Source organism: Cydia pomonella, chromosome 22 (assembly GCF_033807575.1).
Source record: "Cydia pomonella isolate Wapato2018A chromosome 22, ilCydPomo1, whole genome shotgun sequence".
In the NCBI taxonomy this organism is placed as follows: Eukaryota; Metazoa; Arthropoda; class Insecta; order Lepidoptera; family Tortricidae; genus Cydia; species Cydia pomonella.
Window position 1 is genome coordinate 5,685,884 of NC_084724.1, and position 23,759 is coordinate 5,709,642.

General features: G+C 38.7%; 2 protein-coding genes across 2 annotated transcripts in view; both read left to right on the forward strand.

Annotated features, from left to right (window-relative positions):
- The window catches only part of LOC133530450 (vitellogenin receptor-like), a 57,267-nt gene extending 41,078 nt beyond the window's left edge, over positions 1-16,189 (forward strand). Inside the window, exons 28-38 of the mRNA XM_061868359.1 lie at positions 241-393; positions 1,128-1,335; positions 3,599-3,757; positions 4,083-4,200; positions 7,568-7,696; positions 9,112-9,335; positions 10,582-10,903; positions 11,402-11,562; positions 12,843-12,917; positions 13,686-13,767; positions 14,772-16,189. Of these exons, the coding sequence (XP_061724343.1) occupies positions 241-393; positions 1,128-1,335; positions 3,599-3,757; positions 4,083-4,200; positions 7,568-7,696; positions 9,112-9,335; positions 10,582-10,903; positions 11,402-11,562; positions 12,843-12,917; positions 13,686-13,767; positions 14,772-14,873 (1,733 nt within the window). The 3' untranslated portion in view covers positions 14,874-16,189. The remainder of the gene's footprint in view (positions 1-240; positions 394-1,127; positions 1,336-3,598; positions 3,758-4,082; positions 4,201-7,567; positions 7,697-9,111; positions 9,336-10,581; positions 10,904-11,401; positions 11,563-12,842; positions 12,918-13,685; positions 13,768-14,771) is intronic.
- Positions 16,190-17,626: 1,437 nt separating this feature from the next.
- On the forward strand, positions 17,627-22,436 carry LOC133530455 (uncharacterized). Its single transcript, XM_061868366.1, has 2 exons — positions 17,627-17,889; positions 19,908-22,436. Exon 2 carries the CDS (start codon positions 19,922-19,924, stop codon positions 20,603-20,605), a length of 684 nt encoding a protein of 227 aa, XP_061724350.1. The 5' UTR covers positions 17,627-17,889; positions 19,908-19,921; the 3' UTR covers positions 20,606-22,436.
- Positions 22,437-23,759: the final 1,323 nt, after the last annotated feature.

Here is a 23,759-nt window from a genome sequence, read left to right on the forward strand (position 1 = left end):
TTGGGGAATTTTCGTAACTTATATTACCATGTAGCTAACTCCTCAAAAAAAGCCCTGTAAGTGTATCTTTTTCCCGTAGATCGTTCGTTGACCTTTGTAAAAAACAGAATCCCAAGTAAATATTGTAGCTAATGTTAAACAGTCATTGATTTTGTTTCTGCTTATAATTTCTTTGTAGATCGCGCCTTTCCGCTAACAGTTTATCAAATTTCGTTACTTAATTTTTCTTTTGACCCCCAGCGAACAAGACATCACGCATGATTCCACCAGCATACCCTCCAGCGGCGTGCCACCATGGATACCTCTGTCGCACCGGGCAGTGCATTGAGTGGAGAGAAGTGTGTGACCAGACGCCGGACTGTTTTGATGGATCGGATGAAAACGGGCAGTGCTGTAAGTTGTAACTGTTATAACTGTGTTTCCAATGGATCCGTCTGGGTGACATCCCGCGTATTTCCACCACCATATCCTCCAGCAGCGTGCCACCATGGATTCCTCTGTCGCACCGGGCAGTGCTTTGAGTGAAGTGTGTGATCAGACTGAAGAAATGTTCCAATTAGGTTTTCGATGGATCCATGAACTATTCTAATGTAGCCAACATGGTGTACTATAATGGATCGCACTAGACAGGTCGAGTGGCGAGATGTTTGTCATACGCTAGGCAGTAGGTAAGTGCTATAATTTGAACTACTTACAATCCCTACTGTAACCTAATTAGGTTGCGTTGTTTCATCACAGAATTCCTATGGCCACCTGACCACCTGTCTCCATCATCAGATCAGCTCGATGATACTATTTGAAAATAAGTTTATTACATAAAAGCTTGTAAAAAGTATCCAGCATGATCGCAGAATTAGCGCATTATATGTATTATTTTATTAAACGAGACAATACTTTTAATATCCAAAAACAAAGAAATAAACATAAATAATAAAACTTACTAACAACTTAAACTAAAGATAAAAAAATTGGCCCAAATCGCCGTCAATGGGCAAGGTGCCTAGAAGGCTGGCCGTTAATAAGATCGAGAGACCAAATCAAGCTCTTAACTGCCATCAGCGGCGTGGATGTCGGCAGCAACTTTTAATTTTCTCGTACTTTTCAGAAAATACTTTTTTATTCCGTAGTCACAGCCTGCGAGAACAGCACCTGCAGCGACGGTTGCCAGGCGACGCCCTTCGGCCCGCAATGCACCTGCAAGCCCGGCTTTGAGCTGCTCGCCGACCGCCGCAGCTGCGCGGACGTGGACGAGTGCTCGCGCGACCTGTGCTCGCAGCACTGCCGCAACGTGCCCGGCTCGTTCGTGTGCGAGTGCCGGCATGGCTACACGTTGAGGTACCTCGTCGCATACCCCAGTATTGAGGATCATGATTACTTCTGCATCACTTTCTCTCAAACGATCTTTCTCCATCTGTGTGGAGGGCGTTGTGAACTGTACGTCAAAAGCCGTCAGAAAAATGTATTTGGCTGCGTACACGAGGCCTTTTCCTATCTATTTCGTCGCTCACGATTGACTTCTCAAGGTTTGGCAACCTTTTTTTCTTGTAATGTGACCGAAATATTCTAGAACTCTGCGTAGACCCTCGGATGACGTTGAGGTACAAGTTAGCATCAAATAAATAGTAACAATGAGGCCAGATGTCCCATATATTGTCGACACAAGGATGTGTTGTGTGTTGAACACACTTGTTTCTATGGTAAGGCGTCATAAATTAATTACGTCAGGGAGTGGGTACAGAAAATGTGACATGTTGTGACATGAGGGAGGAGGGAGTGAACAGTTTTGTGACGTCACTTAACTTTACTTGTAGACAAATATCGTTTTGATTTTTTTGTATTCGCAGTCAGCTAATTAACTAGTTTTTGCAACTAGTTTTTTTGATATACCTACTTATAGTTTTCATTCATGGAATTAATATTCCTAATTGGTTTCGTGTCATAAAATTTCTAAATTGCTATTACCTATTAAAAACATTGTTTTATTAAAATAATAATACTTCATTCGAATTGCTTATGTTGTTATAACACTTATAACAAGATTGCTAAATATGTGACGTCACACCAGGGGTGAGGGAGTTGCCAAATATGACCAGGTGTGACAAGGAGAGGGGAGGGTGAAAAATTCGTGAAATTCGTGTTATGTAATTAATGGATTACCTCTAACAAGGGTGTGCTACAATATATTTAGCTGTCACTATCTATTTGACACTGACTACCAGTACTATATTTAACTGATAGACTAAACTCTGTATCTGCTTGTATTGTTATAACTTATATCATTATTTAACATTATCATCAACATAAATATTATTATCATTAACATTATCCATCATCATTATCATCTTAAGTTTGCTGATTATTATGAAAACGTACCTTTGCTACTTTCAGATTCCAGTCAGCTTCAGAGATCTCCGTTAAAGATTCATTATATATTTTGAAATCAAAATAAAAGCCACAGTAAATTTACTGCCATCTTTTGACTTTCGAGCGATGGCGCCACAACCTTTGGATTAAGATGGCGCCACTTTTTGATATTTAACTAATTACACACATATCAGTGAAGGATAAGGATCAAAGTCAAATGGCGTTCTAAAAGTTTTAATTATGTGTCGAAAGATAGCACTAAATTTACAGTGGCTACAAAATTTTCTTTGAATGTCCACCTCTATTTCAAATTCTCTTTGATATAGCGAGTTAAATGCCTATTATATAATATATTTTCCCAAATGACAGATAATTGGGTAGAAAAACATGTCATACTTCCCATACAAAATTATACTTACGTACGAACGTTACTTAAAAATACAAACACTTTGAAAAAGCCATGGTTGGATGCCAGTAATGCCACACAGCTGAACTTAAAAAAGCAACTGGAAGATTGAGATCATTGAGAATGGCCCGTGGTATTAAGCTTTTTGATAAGCTAGCTAAGAGACTGCCGAGACAGGATGACAGGACCATGATAGCTACTTCTAACGAGAGTCTCCAAGATGTCGGGTACCTAATAGTACAAAAGAGATACTAAAACTTGGAGTAACTGTCGTTAGAAACAGCTGCCATGGTCCTGCCATTCTGACGCTCATGAGACTGCCGGCTGAAGATCAGGCAGCTACCTCGTGCAACGTATTAAAATCAGACCAAGCTAAGTTGGCAACGATTTTGATAGCCCAGCCTGTGCTAGTGTTAAGTAAACGTCATAATTTCATAGATGTTTGACGTTTAAAATAACACTTGCACTGTCTGGCCGCGTAGCCAACATGCAAATCGCTTACGCTTCGTAGCGATCAATACGCAACTGTCATTGCGTCGCACGAATATGGAAGAGTGACAGAGAGACACACAGCGTTTCGTTGTCGAAGCGATAGCGATTGTCACCTTGGCTAGGCCGGCTGGGCTGTCAAAATCGCTGTCAACTTGGTCTGACTCTAGCACCGTTGCACACTGGTATTAATATCGCAATACAGCGGAACAATGCTGCTAGCATCCTCGGCCTCGGGTCCAAGTTTTTGATGTATTTTAGCTATATTTAGTATTAAATATTTTATGAATAGGCACGTTATTTTAAAGTAATAAAAAATGTTTTTATGTCATGTTCCAGGTTAGATCGTCGTTCTTGTAAAGCCAACCTTCATGCGATTAAGTCTGTCCTGTTCGCGACAGGCCATTACGTGAGGTCGATATCGGAGCAAAATGATATTCACGTGGAGTTGAATGATTCGAGCCTTGGCAATATTTCTGATGTTGACATAGATTACTTGTAAGTTAACGCACGTTTACATTATCCAGTCATAATAGGCATCGGCGCAAGAGTTGAGGTCATGCACACAACAACACCTCAAATAATATAAGCGAAATATTCAAATTAATATTCTTTTTTCGACTGAGTAAATCCAAGAGTCCATTGCAAGATAAACTAAAAATTCACACTCTGCTCTTACCTAATTCAGTACCTAGCCCTAACTGGCATCCTAACTAGGATTCTAGAAAAAATTGTTCCCAGTTCAGGCTACACAACAAATATTTTCTTCTTATATCGTCATATCATTTTGTTTTACGTGTTCAAAACGACTGCTTTATTTCAGGAGACAAAAGTTTTACGTGACGTCACCAGACGCGGGAAAATTGATAGAAGTAACACCACTATATCCGCTAAATGACACGAGCCAAAACTACATTACAAATATTGGGAAACCTACCAAGGTATGCGATTAGTTTAATCCTTACAAATAGAGTATAGGGCCTCAAGAACTATAAAACAGAGGACCGCGTTTTAGCTGGGAATCAACCGCTGAGATATCATGTGGCTGAGGACCGCTTTTGGCTGGGAATCTGGAGTAATCTATCGACGACGAAATGACAGAAGACCGACCTTTGAGAGAAAAAAATATAGCTTTTGACAGGGAATCGTAGTAGCGATAGTGAACCCGTCTTTAGCAGTTAATCTAGAAGTACTCTTTGGCAGGAAACTCTTAACTGTTAAAGTAACCGAGGACCGCCTCTGAGGTTCTGAAGCTACCAATGGAAGAACGAAGACCGCTTCTGATAGGGAGTCGAAAGCAGTAGCGATCTAAAACCGTCTGGCTGGAAATCGAGGAGCACTCTATGGCAGGGAATTAGTAGCTATAAAAGTAACTGACAATCGTCATTGAGGTTTTGCAGTTACTAACTGAAGAATGAGGACCGCCTCTGACAGGGAATCGAGAGCAGTAGCGATCGAGGACCGTCTTTGGCAGGAAATCGAGGAGCACTCTTTGGCAGGAAATTAGTAGCTATAAAAGTAACTGACAACCGCCATTGAGGTTTTGCAGTTACTAACTGAAGAATGAGGACCGCCTCTGACGGGGAATCGAGAGCAGTAGCGATCGAGGACCGTCTTTGGCAGGAAATCGAAAAGCACTCTTTGGCAGGGAATTAGAAGCTATAAAAGTAACTGACAACCGCCATTGAGGTTTTGCAACAGTTACTAACTAAAGAATGAGGACCGCCTCTGACAGGGAATTGAGAGCAGTAGTGATCGAGGATCGTCTTTGGCCGGAAATCGAGAAGCACTCTTTGGCAGGGAATTAGTAGCTATAAAAGTAACTGACAACCGCCATTGAGGTTTTGCAGCAGTTACTAACTGAAGAATGAGGACCGCCTCTGACAGGGAATTGAGAGCAGTAGTGATCGAGGATCGTCTTAGGCAGGAAATCGAGAAGCACTCTTTGGCAGGGAATTAGTAGCTATAAAAGTAACTGACAACCGCCATTGAGGTTTTGCAGTTACTAACTGAAGAACGAGGACCGCCTCTGACAGGGAATCGAGAGCAGTAGCGATCGAGGACCGTCTTTGGCAGGAAATCGAGGAGCACTCTTTGGCAGGAAATTAGTAGCTATAAAAGTAACTGACAACCGCCATTGAGGTTTTGCAGTTACTAACTGAAGAATGAGGACCGCCTCTGACAGGGAATTGAGAGCAGTAGCGATCGAGGATCGTCTTTGGCAGGAAATCGAGAAGCACTCTTTGGCAGGGAATTAGTAGCTATAAAAGTGACTGACAACCGCCATTGAGGTTTTGCAGTTACTAACTGAAGAACGAGGACCGCCTCTGACAGGGAATCGAGAGCAGTAGCGATCGAGGACCGTCTTTGGCAGGAAATCGAAAAGCACTCTTTGGCAGGGAATTAGTAGCTATAAAAGTAACTGACAACCGCCATTGAGGTTTTGCAACAGTTGCTAACTGAAGAATGAGGACCGCCTCTGACAGGGAATTGAGAGCAGTAGCGATCGAGGACCGTCTTTGGCAGGAAATCGAGAAGCACTCTATGGCAGGGAATTGGTAACTATGAATGTAACCGAAGACCGCCTTTCAAGTAACAAAACGAAGTAAGAGGACCGCCTAAGGAAGTCGGTAGCTATAGTTTAGTGAGGGCAACTATTATGGCAGGGAATCGAGAAGTATCAATCAATAGCAGGGATTTGGTAACTATAAAAGTAACTAACAACCGCCATTGAAGTAACAAAACGAAGAACGAGGACCGCCTGTGGAAGTCGCTAGCTATAGTTTAGTGAGGACAACCAGTTTGGCAGGGAATCTAGAAGTAATCCAATGGCAGGGAATCGGCAGCCATTAAGTAACCGAGGACCGCTTTTGAAGTAATAAAACGAAGAAAGAGGACCGCCTGTGGAAGTCGCTAGCTAAAGATTAGTGAGGACAAACAGTTTGGCAGGGAATCTAGAAGTAATCCAATGGCAGGGAATCGGCAGCCATTAAGTAACCGAGGACCGCTTTTGAAGTAATAAAACGAAGAAAGAGGACCGCCTGTGGAAGTCGCTAGCTAAAGATTAGTGAGGACAACCAGTTTGGCAGGGAATCTAGAAGTAATCCAATGGCAGGGAATCGGCAGCCATTAAGTAACCGATGTCCGCTTTTGAAGTAATAAAACGAAGAAAGAGGACCGCCTGCGGAAGTCGTTAGCTATAGATTAGTGAGCACAACCATTTTGGTAGGGAATCAAGAAGAGTCAACCAATGCCAGGGACTTGGTCACTATATAAGTAATCGAGGACCACCTGAGAAGTCATGGTGCAAGTGAGAAAGTCAACCAGATGAACAAGGCCAAGGGTTTGGATCTGTTAACGCAGAACCGCCCTGCCAACTGCGAACTCTACCTGGTCAATGTGTAATGTATGTAAAGTTAAACTAAAATGTTGTAACCTATTCAATATTTTTATAAGGTGGTTACTTATTTACAAAACTTGTATAGTTATATGCCTGATACGATCACACGAGTACAAAAGGCGTTAAAGGAATATTTTTTTATTTTTGTTAGACTAAGCTTTAATCTCAAATACCTAATCATTAATTAAATCTATTGAAAAACATACTGTAGAATGTAGATTTATTGATATTGATTACTAATTATTCTTATCAGTTTTAATATATCTTTAATTGGGAACAAGTCACGCCATTTCTCACTTAGTAAAGCCTTATATAATTCAGCATTAGAAACGGTGCGCTTTTGCATTTAAACTGCGGGTGCCCTTCGGGGCCCAGTAACCAACTGCGGGTGCCCTTCAAGGTCCTAGCAACAAACTGCGGGCGCCCTTCGGGGCCCTAGCAACAAACTGCGGGCGCCCTTCGGGGCTCTAGCAACCAACTGCGGGTGCCTTTCGGGGCCCTAGCAACAAACTGCGGGTGCCGTTTTTGGCCCTAGCAACAAACTACGGATGCCCTTCGGGACCTTAGCAACCAAAACGGGGATACAAATAAATTGATAAAATTTCGGGAATAAAGGTACTTAGTTGATTTTTATAGTCAGATAATTAAATACATCAAAAAAGTAGATTTAGAATATCATACATAAACATTAAGTCAGATTGGAGTCCGTCTGAATCATAAATAAAAATACTTAACTGCAACAATATTTGCATTCCTAACTCGCTCAAACACTCAATTTTAATGTCAATAAAGTCTGTGTCGAAGTATCGCGCGACCACGCAAGTCATACTAACTAAGTCTTCAGATATTTTTAATTGCATTACTAGTTGTCTATACATTAAGATAATTAATATACCTCTATTCTTCAGATGACCGTAGAATGGGTAACGGGGAACGTATATTTTGTTGACAACAACGCCAGTGAACCCAGTATCAAGGTGTGCAATTTTGAGAAAAAAAGATGCGCCAGGATTAAAAGACTGCCCGCTGATGGTACGGTAAGTATTCGTTCCAATTTTCAATTATTAAGTTATTCATATTTAAGTATTAAATTAACGCATTCACTGCCAGGGCGCGTGAGTTTGTATGACGGTGAACGTATATATGGGTTGCTGGCAGTTAATGTGTTAAGATTAAAATACACTATAACCGCTACCCGTTCCTAGTGCATGTTCATTGTTCACCAGAATAAGGAAAAGTATGGGAAGTATGATGTTTCTCTATCTAATGCTTCCTGAGTCAATTGAATACTCTATAATTATAGTCTAGACAACGGTGTCGCCAAGGTAATAAAATTTCTAACTAAATGTATGCCCTCCCCCCTTGGCCATATGAACTCCCCCCCCCCCCCCCCCCTAGCCCATCACGCCCTTAAGTCTAGGAGATTTGTAGCATCGATATAGATTCGAGTTTTTATCTCAAGACGTAGGTATCTACATCTATTGGCACCTCCAGGTACTTATGACTCTCCTATCTGATACTTATATATTATCACTGGTGCAAAATTAACAGAGGTTAGGGGATGATTTTTCGACGCAGTTACATGCACCTTGTTCACGGGTACCTGGAGATAGCGGGTGGGTGTCAAAGTTGTGTAGACCGCGCTCGGTCTACCCTCATTCGTGCGCGTCGGCTGCGTTCGCTTTCAACGTTACCACTGGTCGCGTCCACACTTGTTAGTCTATACAAGCACACCACACTCACAGTGTCACTACGCGTGTTTGATTCGGATATTTTTCCACAAACAAATCACAGGATTCCAAACAGTTGACAATTTAAACCCGTCTTCACGATTGAAATTTCTGTATTTATTAATTTCAATGGCTTCTCTTACCAATCTTGGTATATAGTGGCGTTCTGTCGAAATGACCTTCGGACTATGATCCAGTGATTTGTACCCGACTCAAAGAGATGCTGTGCAATAGCTGACTTGCGAACTTTATTGTTCTTGACCGCAACGATGTGTTCTTTGATTCTACAGGCAATAGTGCGCTTGGTCTGCCCAATGTATGAACTGCCACAACTGCACTCAACTTTATACACACCAGGTTCTTCCACAGGAAAATTGTCTTTAGGCAACCGCAAAAATTGTACAATTTTCCTGTGCCTGTGTGATTTTTTTTTCTTTGTGCTGTGAAGATACTTTTTACAGAGTAGTTATTGACTATTTTTGAGATCTTATGTGTCACTCCCTTGACACCCCCTTTTTAGCCGACGCGCACGAATGAGGGACGTATATAGGCTGAATTATTATTATTTTACTTTTTTCACGATTCCGGGATTAGCTGTATAGTAAAAGTTATTCAGCCTATTAACCCTTCAGATGGTCAGACGTGACATAAAATCATGCCTGTATTTTCATATGCCACAAGAACAACGAATTAATATGAATCTGATTTAAAACTCTCCACAGGTCTCCTCTTTAGTGGTCTCTCCAGAAAACCGCAAGCTTTACTACAGCGTAAATTACAATGACAAGAACACCACCAAGGTGACGAGCGTCGACCTCAGCGGGCTGAATGAGCTAAGCTCCCACTTTTATGGCACTATTAGCGTCGGGCTGGGGGTCGAAGGGCCTGTGCTGTATATGGCCAGTGTTTTGACGCTCTGGGCTGTTGACCCGGGCCGGTCTTACAAGTAAGATCACTTAAGTACTTATACTTTAGTTTACAAGACAACTAGTAAGATGACGAGCGTGAACAATGGTGGGCTGAATTAGCTGAGCTCCCATGTTTTACGTCGCTACCGCAAGCGTCGGGCTGGGGGTCGAAGGGCCTGTGCTGTATATGGCCAGTGTTTTGACGCTCTGGGCTGTTGACCCGGGCCGGTCTTACAAGTAAGATCACTTAAGTACTTATACTTTAGTTTACAAGACAACTAGTAAGATGACGAGCGTGAACAATGGTGGGCTGAATTAGCTGAGCTCCCATGTTTTACGTCGCTACCGCTAGCGTCGGGCTGGCGGTCGAAGGGCCTGTGCTGTATATGGCCAGTGCGTTGATGCTCTGGACTCTTGACCCGGGCCGGTCTTACAGGTAAGATCACTTATAGTACTTTAGTTTAATTACAACCAGTAAGATAGCGAGTTTGAACCTCGTTGGGCTGAATGAGCTAATAAGCTCCCAGTTTTATGGCTCTAGCGTCGGGCTGGCGGTCGATGGGCCTGGTCTACATATGGCTAGGGAATTGGGGCTGTGGACTGTTGACCCACGGTCTTACAAGTAAGATCACTTAAGTACTTATACTTTAGTTTACAAGACAAAGGACAACGGTGGGCTGAATGAGCTAAGCTCCCGTTGTACGTCGCTAGCGTCGGGCTGGCGATCGATGGGCCTGTGCTGTACATGGCCAGTGCATTGGGGCTGTGAACTGTTGACCCAAGGCAGTCTTACAGGTAAGATTATTTAAGTACTTTAGTTTAGAAGACAACCAGTATCGTGATGAGCGTGGACCTCGGTGGGCTGAGAAGTATGTGAGTAGAGGCAATACCCAGGCGTTGAAGGGGTGCACTTTGTTGCCACCTAACAATAAAATTAATAGGCTGAAAAATCACTTTATCACTGACCGTCTAATACCCTCATTCTCAATATCCAACGACTCCATGCTATAATATATGACATTGTCTCAGAAAATTGTAAATTTGTTAAGCGCCAAAACTGAGCGATGCGGGAAAAGTATAGTTAAGTTACTTGGCAGCTCAATGGGGGTGTTAGTTTTGATGGCATCAACATGTGTATCAACACTATCAACATATGAGGCCGCTTTGATTGAAACATGAGATAAATGAGAGCATAATAAGTGTTCTTCCGCAATCAAAACTTCACACTAAAATAGGAACTTTGACATATTTTAATTATTTTATAACCACTAAAACCTCTTGCAGGGTTAAGGGAACCCTCGGATGGGAGCACCATACCCCAGAACTCATCTACGTCTTCGAAGACGTTCTCTACGTTCTGAGCAATCATCGTATATACCGCTGCCTCATCTATGGACAGAAGATCTGTTTACCCTTCATCCTAGAAATGCCGGAAACGCAGGCATTCGTCCTCTGGCATCCTAGTGTGCAAAGACCGTTGAAGAACGAGTGTGAAGGTGTCGTTTGTGAGAATATTTGCGTGCTGGGTGAGCAGGGACCGAGGTGCATTTGCGAGGACGGGAGAGTTCCTAAAGAGGGTAGATGCACGTTGCTTGCAAAGAATATGGTGAGCTTTCGTGTAATTTTACAAAGCGTTTTTGAAGTGAAAACTTCTTTAGCGGCGCTGTGCACTTTTTGTGATGGAGAAAAAAAATTAAGCTCGCGACAGGTTACGTGACCGACAGATTCGTCAGATTGAATTCGTGCAAAATTATTCCCTAACCAATCCAAAACATCAAAAATGCACAACGTTAATATTCAAGTTTTCACTTCTGCCGGCACTCCCGGAGTGCAACCCGTTGTTTTTTTTACATCCATCATCATTATTACCAGCCCACTCCGTCACGGCGGAACCCGTCCCAATTTTTCGACTATATGTCATCTTAGAAATACATTCTTACATTATAGATCGTGTCATTCACGAAGACGCGTACCTTGAGTCGTAATGTCATGTAATAAAGGTTAGATTTGACAAATCTACGCGTCATCGTGGATGACAATGAACTATTGGCGTCTTGCAACTCTAAGGGCTTTAGGCGCGTTGCAATAACATCTCATTGTTCAGGTACCTCTGTTCAACGGCGAACCGTCACAGAACTTCATCCAGGAGCACCACGTATCCGTCACACTCATCACCATCACGCTATTCCTGTTCGTCACGTATCTCGCCATTTTCGTTTACTACCACTGCGTGTATCGGCCTAGGAGGGAGACGGTGACTCTGCCGTAAGTGCCTTCTAATTCCTGCCTGACGTCCTTTTAAGTCTCCAAGAAGTTTCAAGTTTTCGTCTTTTTCGTCCTTTTCTGAAGTGGTTCTTTTCACTCGAAAAAACATTGCCAATTCAAAACTCCTTAACCCCTCGTGTGCCTCCTGTCAAAGTTGATCATTTAGAAGGTGACCTTAATATTTAAAACAATAGATTTAAATTCCCGCGCACGGATCCCTGTATAAGCCACACGAGGGGTTAATTAAGGGAGGGGTTCTGGGATTTTATGTTTTTTTGTGGTCTCTGTACAAAGTAAGCTGTAAGCTTCAGCGAAGTTACTTTTAAATATTATCAAAAATTATGTACGTACTTGATAAGTGACAAATATAGGGACCGTGCGCGTTGGAGGGTCTGCCATCTTGTGGCCTGAATCGGAACCATACCTAAACATGCACATGTACACGTCACGTGTTTTCTTGTGCATAGTATGTTCTGCCATCTTGTGGGCTACATCGGAACAAAAAGCATCACATTTACGCCTCGCGCCAAAAATCTGATGGCTCCTGTGCTGCCTCCTACAGTTCATGCACGCTCCCTATAGTCTTTTCTAAACTCGAAGGGTAAACTGACACATGTCAAAAAGCAATTGTGAGTACTGAGTTGTGACAATACAAATTAGAAACGTTTTTTTACGATTCTCGATTAAATCAGCAAAGGCGATATAATCGATTCTATTGGTTTTGTCTTATATTTTTGACTGTAACGATTTAACACTAGCGGAATCCATTCGATCGATAAGTAGAGTCAAACTCTAAGGCAATTTGACGACCTTCTGGCCTAGTGGGTAGGGTGCCTATGAATCTGATGGTTCCGGGTTCAAATCCTGGTAAGGGCATTTATTTGTGTGATGAACATGAATATTTGTTTCTGCGTAATGGGTTTTCTATGCATTTATATATTATATATGTCGTTGTCTAAGTACCCACAACACAAGCCTTATTGCGCTTACTATGGGACTTAGTCAATTTGTGTAATTGAGTTCCGTTTTACATTATGAAACTCGACGATACTAAAATTTACCTTTTTATATTTATAACATAATAATATACATTTCTATTAAAGTACTTAATATAGTTATGCAAATGTTTTCTTATTTCCTAGCAGTAGTCGTGAAAAGCACTATGTAATGCCTCGGCCGGAAAGGCTCAAGATGGACTCGTATTAATTGAGGGTCCTTTAAACTCACTCGTCCAACTTTAAGCGGTTTTCCGCCTCTCCTACAATGTACTATTGTTGCAGGGTCAGATTCCAGAACCAAACGTCTTTCAGCGGATCACAGACTGAAACACCGACCATAGAAATGCCGACCACAAGGTACTTATAATTTTCTGACAGAGTTAGACCAAGCTACCGACCATAAGAGGATAGGTTAAAGGAATTGGGCTTGACAACCCTGGAGCAGCAAAGGCAACACGGTGACTTAATAAAAATATACAAAATACTTACAGGACACTACAACGTACCCGCGTTGAGTGATATTTTCACTCGGAATATGTGTGACAGGCTGAGAGGACATTCTCTGAAGCTGACACGGACGCAGAGTAGTAGCAACCCTAGACGACACTTCTTGTCTAACCGCGTAGTGAAAGTGTGGAACAGGGGGCCAACCGCGAAAATCGAAATTCGCAAATTGCGGGGATCTGTCTCTTTTACTCTCACTAAGACGTAATTAGAGTGACAGATAAAAATGCTGGCAATTAACGAATTTCTGTTTCCCAGTTTACCCAAATCCGTAATCAGTGCACCCACAGTGAACTCTTTTAAAAACAGACTCGACAAACATTTTCTCAATGGATAAAACAGGTGCAGGACATTGATGTACACGTATCAGCTATAGGCTGCCTGTGCATTCATAAATAATAATAATAATTTCGAAATAATAATAAGCGAAATGAAGTACATAGAAATACCTATCTAATGACCTAACTCTCATTTCTGTTGATTTTTGGACCAGGCTCCGTACAAAGCCGCCCATGGTCATTTTGGCGGCCCATGATAGATAATAAATATTTAAGATGTCGTGTAATATTTTACATAGGATCAATGCGGTTAATTTTCTTATTTAATTATCTTTGTCCACAGCGGTTCCAGGCATGAGTTCGTCAACCCGCTGCAATTTGTTAGAGATGTTTGGCAGAGATCATTTAGGAGCAATAGGCCCGTGGTAAGTATAGTTCACGATATATAGTGTGCACCGATTGGTCATAAAACTTGCCAATACAGAAGCACAAAAGAGGTGTGAAGAATGTGAAGTGCTTTGCCGCACGTCCGATCCAAATAGTGGGAATAACTAGTGATGATAGGGTTAAGGAGAGAACAGTGGCTCGGTAGAAAAAGCCGGGTACAGTGGCTCACTCAAACTAATTTCAACGTAAGCGAGGCGATATTTGGGCGACTGGGCCACTGTTCGAGCTGAGCCACTGTTTCCGCCTTGACCCTACTTTGTGTTTCTGGGATAATATCGATACGTTATTAAGAAAATAAAACTTTTTTTTTACACAAATCGTATTTATTTTGAAAGTAATGTTTACATAAATATTTTAAAGGATCACGTATTCCACTAGTGTGGTCCACTGTGCCCTTATTTATTTATTTATTTTATTTGCTTCCATGTATGTACATATGTCAGGTCTTAGGTAACAATAAAATTGTCTCAATACATGATACCCATATCGGGTGTGACAAATGTTTCTTATAAATACTATATAGTACATTACGATACAAGTGCGAAAAATAGGAAATTCGAAACGAGTGGCGATAAATTAAAACAAGACCGAAGGGAGTCAAGGGAGTGTTTTAAATCGACACGAGTTGCGAATTACCTATTCGCACATGTATCGTACAACGTTTTACAGTACATATGGCCCTTTAAATGTTCGACACAGTAACGTAATATGCTACTTCTCGCACTAGTGCTATAAAGTAGCCCCATATGTACTGTAAAGTACATTTTTATACTTATCAATTATCCCTAATTATTTTAAATAATTACAAATCAAGTTTTCTACAAAACAAATAAATAAAATTGTATTCATTTGTCTTGTAGAAATGTGCTGTTTCTATGCTTTTGTTGTCTGTATATGTTCGTACAGATTTGTGATAATCCGAATAGATGTATTTTATATGTTTATCTTATTCTACTCATATAATTATAATTGTTTCCTACAGGGCACCGCTGGCCTGTCATTCGACATACCAAGACCGAAGGAAGACCTATCGGATACAGAGTCGGATTTAGATTATAAGGACGAGAGAAATCTTATCACATAGTATATATCTATTACTCTGCACTAGGCTGTACCTATTTAACCTTTTGAACTTTTATTATAGTCTTACTTAGGAGTAACAGGAACCACCACCATATTCGCTTGTGGGAACCGAACACTGTATATAATCTTAATATGATAAGATCTTTGACATATATTTCTAAGGACGGGCCTTACGGGCAATAAGAATGGCGCTAGTACAGCGACAGCGGTGTCACGCACACGAGCCAATCGTGCAATCTAACGCCGCAACGCGATTGGTTGAAGAGTTTACATCACGCGCGGGATTGGTCGCAACTAGTTCCGTTAGACAGCAAGATTAGCTCGAATTCGTGAGTGACACCACTGAACCATTCTTAGTGCCCGTTTGGCCTGTCCTTATATATGTCAATGGATAAAATTCATTACTAGCCGTGTCTTATCCAACATCGACATTGGCAGAATCATCAACACCTTGATGGAGCCATAACACGAAAAATTGATTAATAGTGTAATCGGGTTAAGCATGTACGAAAATATTCTAAAAGGTAACCTCATTTAGAATCCTAGTTAGAATGTTAGTTGGGACGACTGAATTAAGTAGAAATATATCCCTAAAATATGGCCTCTATGCCTATACTCTGTATCTTGAGGTATTTAAATAAAAGTGAACAAGATATACCCTCAAATGGCTCCTTAAGCCAGTTGAGGGTAGATGAAAACATTACATGATCAAATAATTTAGGTTTAAGTCAGGTCGTTCAGTGACAGATCCAGGCGGTTTTGTATTTGGTTGGTTAACCAATAAATGTTATAACTACCCGAAAATATTCAAATTGTTTTACTTTTATTTAAATACCTAAAGATACAGTAGAGTATAGACGGCGAATCTTATGTAATGAATGCATCGAAATGGAATAATTATAAATAATATTTTGTGAATATTATGCACAAATAATTAATTTGGATCATACACAGCAATTAGAATCTCTTCTGTGGACACACTGAAAATTAAGGGTCATTTAGCCTAATTTTAGCCATAATTAGTCTTTGTCGTAAAATCATAGTTTTAAGCTACATAGTCCACAGGAGAGACTATTTTTGTATGATAATTTCTCAAATGGAATATTAATTAATTATAGTTAATGGAATGGTTTTAATTATTAAATTAAAGTTTTATTTTTGTATGATAATTTCTCAAATAGAATAGTAATTAATTCTAGTTAATGTAATGGTTTTAATGATTAAAATAATGTTTTTAAACGTTTGAGTTTTATTTGTATGATGTGTTTGAATATTTGTATGAAAATCAACTATGCCTAAATAAATACATTCAATTTTTATGACTGTTTAAATACTTATTAACTTGCCTTGAAACATACTTAACATACCTACTGTATCCTATCCTTTCATATGTGGTCTAAAATCGTGGGTTCAAACTTCAAATCTTGGTTGGGCTGTAACCAGTAAAAATTTTTTGCAAAAGAAATGCAAAAATATGACCAAAAATAGGGAATATTACACGAAACTCTGCATAGGGGGCGCCACTACCTCAATCCATCACAATCTGACGAGGGTCTACCGCGAAACATGAAAATCGAAATTTCGTTATTCGGGTAGCCCAAGAACCTCATCAAATATCACCAAGGGGGAGGATGGTTTATACATTAGCGGAAAAACCTCGCGTGATATGTGCATAAGCCCTAACGCGCGACGACACCGAGCGCTCACTCGCCCGCTTGGCACTACCCTGCCTAGACAGTTATTTTTTTGGCTTTTCAAGTTCATTTCACGTCGAGATTTGTATAGATCTTTTCTCAAACTTGTAATAAAAAAAATGTTGCAAATTAGTTTTAGGTATTCTTAGGTTTACACTGCTAAAAACAAATTACCTAAAAAACATCTTCACTCATCGCACCGGTTCCGACGTGTGGGAATGGAAGCCGGTGTTGCTCGAAGATTTCTTGCAATCAAGTGTTAAAATAATTTACTTCAAATAAGGTTTAAAAATATCATTACGAAAAAAATGCAAAAAGCTAACTAAGAATTCGGTCAGAAGCCTTATCATACACTAACAAGAAGAGAAGTCAAATAGTTTCTGCCCACCCGCCAGAAAGCGTCAACTTTCAGCTCGATGCGAAATTGGCGCTTTCGGGCTTCGTCGAACAGAAAAATAGTATACAAACTAATACAAACCTTGGGCAGAAAATAAGAAAGCCTCACATGAGTCACATGTTTGTCAGTTTATCTGTAGTATCAAACCGTCCACTGTACCAGAATCATCAATATGAACTCACCGATGAACAGCTGCCAGACGCCTTGATCCAGACGATTGCTTAAAAAACTATCTATGCTCTGATGCACCACCATGCATATTGCTCACCAAGCACTTGTGGGTAAAATAGTATGATGATATTGATGATTGACGACTTGATAAGCAGAGAAACAGAAAAGTAGCGCAGAAATATAGCGCAGCGACGACATCTAAGTACCTACGATTTTCGCAATTTTTTCACATTTTTTTATTTTGACTGCACAATTATTACTAAAGAGGGCGCTGTTTTTAAATGTCGTGCATGTTCCTTTATACGCAATAGTTTTAAATCATAAAATGATGTAATATTTTATTTAATTTTTAGTCTGTCACGTACTTTTTAGGAAGAAAATCACAAGCTATTCTATTATATTAATTTTAATGGAAATAGTAAGCTTGTTTGACTCAATCTTTATTTTTCTTTCCGCCGTTGCGCATGTTCCTTTTCATCGATCGCCGCGAGCAAATGACGTAAAAGTTGTAGATGGCGTAGCACTCGCGAGTTCCTTCCTCGCTCCTTTTGTGACATTTTTGCGAAACGTTCATCACGATTTCGTGTGAAAACTGATCTTAAAATTCACACTAGGGCATGGTCGATAAAGTTTTTCATACGAGAAACCGTGATTTAAAATCTCTAATCGTGGTTAAGTTTTTTCGTGCCAAGTGCAACTAAGCTATCAAGATTCCGCCGATACTTCAAAGCCTACCCAGTGGGTGGCTTAACTTGGTGAGTTTTTGATAATTTCTAGTTATTACAGCTATTTTATACATTCAATCTGTTAAAATAGCTACCTATATCTTGTGTTGTTGGAACTCCAGCCACGATAGAACGTGGATATAGAAGTTATTGAAATATGCAACTTTCGTTCCAATAAGCTAAAATAATCTACATTTTTACTATAATGGAAGATTTTTACCTATCTAGTGTTTGTTTAAATATTACTTAGCGCATTATTATAGTCAAATTGAGTCAATAACTGAATCACTATCCTTATAAGATACCTATGACGAAATTTACGTCACCAATCAGAATCAACACTTGGCAGTACTTCAAGGAAAGAATTATCTAGATTACCATGTGTGCTTGGTAAAGTTTGTATATGCGAAAGTAAAACATATTGTAGTATAGAATATAAAATTAATATAATATGCAGAATTATAAATACTTATTATAATAAAAACATTACAAATATTTTATCATGAAACAATATATATTTAACCTTGGGAATACTGTCTAACAACACTTGTATAATACAATACAAATAGAAATTACTATCCATCTGTTCATTAGTGGTTATAGTTATATGGGGAAATGATGTATATGAATGGAAATGTGATATACATTTTTACAACTAAGCTCTAGATTGTGAAATTTGTTGATAGTATTGAAATAATGTATATGGGATGATGTTGGACAACAATTAGCTATGGCGTTTTGCAATATGAATATATCGATCATAATGAGCAACTATTCTGGTGTAACTACAGGGTTGATCATCCCTGAAATAATGAAAAAAAATCTCTTTTCACCACATCAATAATTGACACTTGACAACTGCACTGGCCCAAGGCCTAAAAAAACTTTTAAAGAAATAGGTTAAAAAAAAATCTTTTAAAAACCTGTCAATTTTGCTGTTTCTGGGTTGATAAGTAACAATGGTAGCATTAATATTAACTTGTTGGGCCAGTACAGCTACCACCAGTTTCGACACTGACATATTGGCTAGCATGTGCATAACTTACTTAAATAAATAATAAATAAATATTATAGGACATTATTACACAAATTGACTAAGTCCCACAGTAAGCTCAATAAGGCTTGTGTTGAGGGTACTTAGACAATGATATATATAATATATAAATACTTAAATACATAGAAAACACCCATGACTCAGGAACAAATATCCATGCTCATCACATGAATAAATGCCCTTACCAGGATTTGATCCCGGGACCATCAGCTTCGTAGGCAGGGTCACTACCCGCTAGGCCAAACCGGTCGTCAAAGTTATATTAGTGCGAGCAACATGTATAGAAAGTGAGTTACAATGTTAGTTTGACACTGCTAAGGCAGTCACCATTTCAGGGTTAGTCCTGTACTTTTTTTTATCTTTCTGTAAGACCCATACAGTCACCACCCTGAATTAACAATTTACAGATAATGTAGGATATACATAATAAATAACATTTATAAATAGAACAGCCAATACCTGAGTAAACATTTGTAAAAAAATATATATATTTAGAGGTGTAAAGTGTCAAAATGAAATTTATACTAAATAAATCATCACATCTAGACTGCTAAGCTAGTAGTCTCATAAATATAATGTTAATTTTATTTATTATACTATTTAATTATTATGATATTAAAACCTTGTTAAATGAAAAAGCGTGTTTTTATGTAATTGTGTTTAATATCTTGACTATTTTATTTAATACGCTTGTAAAGTAGGTAAATTAAAAGGGGGCTTGTTGTCCAAATTGAAACATATGTAAATTGGTTGATATTATTGAATATGCTGAAATATCCTGGAAATATCAGATTTCATTGAAACTGAAATGACATGGTTTATTATACCTATTTAATAATTTTATGTCAAATCTGAGTTTTGGATGATAATATTATGTACAAAATTGTAATGTATACATTGTATTATTTATTTACATTAACATTTTGTTACTTATTGGGCAATTGCATGTAATGTTTTTTTTAATTTACAAACACGCTTTTTCATTTTATTATAGGTCTGCAATTAAACATGGAAAACTCAAAAAAGCAAGACTCCTTCTTCTTGAGGGGCAAGAAACAACTAAATGGGAATAAATTTAATAACAAGGTGAAACCAGATGAAAATCAGGGCAATAATGATTTCAAAGGCAATAGTCAAAATTTCAAAGGAAAAAGACAGCAGAAATTTGACCAGAACCGTGTCCAAAAAGACAACAGTGATGATAAAAAGCCATTTGATAAAAAAACTTATAGACTGAAAAAGTATAGTAAAAAATACAAACTGGAACAATGGGAAGAACAGCGCAAAAAGCGACTGCTCCGCAACCTGCAAAAAGACCTTAAAAATGACGAAGGTGCTGGTACCTACAAACCAAAAACATTTGATGAGGATGCAGCAGATGGACAAGATGTCACAGGCCGATTTGTCAAACATCCAGATTTGATAGAAAAAGAAATAGCTGAAAAAGCGGATAAAGAGAAAAAGAGACCAGTTCTCAGTGCCAGAGAGAGGCATGAGAAAATGAAGCAAGATAAGTTAGAGCGGCAACAACAGATGCAGAAGGCAATTGAGGAGAAAAACCAGAAAATGCAAGAGTATAAGAAGAAAAAGCAGGAGAAGTTTAAGAAGTTAAGTAAGAAGACAAAGAAAGGGCAGCCGATGATGACTGGCAGACTTGAACTGCTTTTGGAGAAGATACAAAAGAACAAGTAGTAATAGACAATTAGATAACAGTTAGGTATTGAGAATACTGTAAATATCATCGAATCGCAATAAGAGCAATAAGAATGGGACTAGTACAGCGGTGTCACACACAGAAATTCGAGCCAATGGTGCAGTCTAACACTACAACGCGATGGGTTGATCAGCTCGCATGATACGCACGATTGGTCGCAACTAGTTGCGTTGGACTGCACGATTGGGTCGAATATGTGAGTGACACCACTGAACTAGCACCAAGAGCCCGTAAAGCCCGTCCTTAGATCATGTCAATGGGAAATATTATTTCAAATACTAGAAACTGCTTCTATTGTTCTAACCAATTTGTCATTTTAGTACAAAATGTGTATAAAAGCAGGATGATTAGGTAGGATTGGCCAATCAAACTGCTATATTAGTATCTGAGATTTCCAATTCAATCGCAGTGTTTGCGCAATTGAGGTTCTGTGAGTCTTGTATTTCTATACTGAGGAATGAAATACAGCATAAATAAGACATAGTGAAGTTTTACTATAATGAAACAATAATTGATATGGCATAGTTTGATTTTCTGATTAATTCACTGTTAGTATGAACTGAAACAAATTGACCCAAGGTCTTTTTAATCAATCATGTTGTTCCTCGTATAATGAATTGATTATTTTCAGTCACCATGCTTAGACAATTGATAAAAAAAATTAAGACTGTTTTTTTTTTTGTAGTAAGATTTTAATGTATTATCCCAGATCAAGTGCATCATACTTGGACCATAGAAACATGGGTAGATTAAGATGAACTTGTTGTCTACCCAGAACGGATATCGCCGTCCAAAAAAAGCCATACACATTTGTCAAGGTTTTGAGAAAAAAGCACCCTTCTATTTACCCAGGCCGGAGATCTCCGTCCAGTATTTTGTGTCCCGTATTTTTTACGTACGGAGATCTCCGGCGATTTTAACCTCAGTCGAAAAGCAGTTTTATTAAAATCAAAATAAAGCTGCTTTTCGACTGCGAATTTGCGGGTGGGGAGACAAGGACAACAAACAATAGGCCGGTAAACTCCGGCCGGGGTTGATAGAGGGGTGCTTTTTTTACAGTTTGGTATACCACGGGTTAAATAGTAGTGACATACCTACCTACATTTCATCTTGCCAATAAACAAACGATCTTCTGTGTGCACTCAAATAGTGATTTCAAAACAACTGCAGAACTTTCTGTCTAACTTACATGTATTATTATTAAAGTATAAATTGTATACAAGGTACAGTGAAATCCAAAAGAACCTTGCACAATGTTGCACGCAAATAATATGACACGGTCATAAGGCTTTATATTATAACATCGAGATATCAAGATATTATTGCACCCGACTATACTTCATACCTTTATATTCATTGTGAAAATGGCGTAACCAATGTCATAATGGCAGACACGCTCTTTTATTTTTAAAATAATGTTGAAACTTCACAATATTAACCAAGTAAATTGGCAAAGCAAATTCGATCATTAAATCTAAATCGTTCTCTTCATTTTCGTTCTTTTGTTGTTATATTAGAATAATTCTTACGGTTAAAGAATGACCAAACTGTCAAGAGTTTGCATTTGAAATCCAATCTTAAACGGAATTAAATATGGTTGAATATCAATGCGAGACCAGTTTTGAAATGGGTCACTTTTATTTACTTACTTTACATATTGTGTATTTAGCAGTTAAGACAAAATCAAAGTTTTAGTGTTATTTTTTATGTTGCTTGAGTAACATGCAGTTTGCTAGTTATACCTTTTTACTTGTTGGCGTTTTAATAATTGTACTTCGATTTTAACTGTAAGTACAAGTTTTGTCATTATTAATTGATTTTTATTTACGATTCCGTCCTCTCGACACATACGGTCAAACACTTGAATTGCTGATCTATTTAGGGTTCAAGTTTATTTGGTTATCATTAGTAATGGTATGAAATGTCCAATGTAAAGTAAACCTAAACGGCTCCACAATTAAAGTCCGTGACTGTACATCTCTGTCTAATTTCAAAATTATCATTGCCTTTGAAAAAAAATCATTAAATATAGAGGTACAAAGCAGATACGTAAACGTCGTAAACCGTATGTTATTGGCCACTTTCCAATAACTGGCCACATTATACTATAAAATAAGAAGGATCATGTTTAAGCTTGGGTATGCTTAGGAGCAGATCTGCTCCTTAAATATTCAACCAAATTCAACTTAAATATGAAGATGTCATGGTTGCTAAATAAATGGCAAATTTTTGACAGATGGCAGATGTAATGTTATTTGGTTTACTTGAATTGTGTGAATAAATAAATAAAATTCTTATTTTACCCATTTTAGTCTAAGGTGGGCAACTGGCCAGTGATATACGGTTTAAGGGGCCAATATTTAAAAAAATCGGTCTAGTTTTTAAGGAACGATAACTTATTTCACTTGTGGCAATAGTACAGTCAAGTGCAAAAATATGTATCGAAAGAATCGTCTCATAAATATGGTACTACGCTCTTATTACACTGGAATAAGATGCTATGGGGCATATTTTTGAGTAAGATGTGTACTGTACACCCATATTTTTACACTTGACTGTACTATTAGTACTTAATGACTTGTTATTTTAACTGGGAGAATCAACTTTTTAGCGTCACTCGTTGCCATGGTTACGATTAGTTGTCCAGGGGACAAAAGTTCATTGAAATACTGATTTTATGGTACTTAAATGTATCAAACTTGCGTTTTTGTGGTCGTTATAACCAATGTCCATAATGGGCCCCCTACTAAGCATGTTAATAGAACGGCATGCAACGTCTCTTCAAACAAACTGTGCCACTGTTGTCCCTTGGACAACGGGACAGGATAACAAAACAAAAAAAGTTGATTCACCCAACTAGTAACATTGCTATTTAGATACATTTACAAATAAAAAACCCTCGATAAAACAACGAATCGAAAATTTACCAATCACATTTGGTCCACGACTTAAATATTTTGTATTGGATAATTTTCTATTACCTAAAAACTTAGCGTAGCGAAATTTTTTTATTAGATACAAACTTCACCAAGCCGGAATTGTTTCATTATATTGATATTTATATTTTTATCCAAAATCGATAATAACTGATAAAATACATAGTGTGGTAGAAGCGAAGTGAGCGAAACTTCA

Coding starts and splice junctions, on each gene's coding strand:
- LOC133530455 (XM_061868366.1), top strand. CDS start 19,922: ATGGAAAACTCAAAAAAGCAAGACTCCTTCTTCTTGAGGGGCAAGAAA.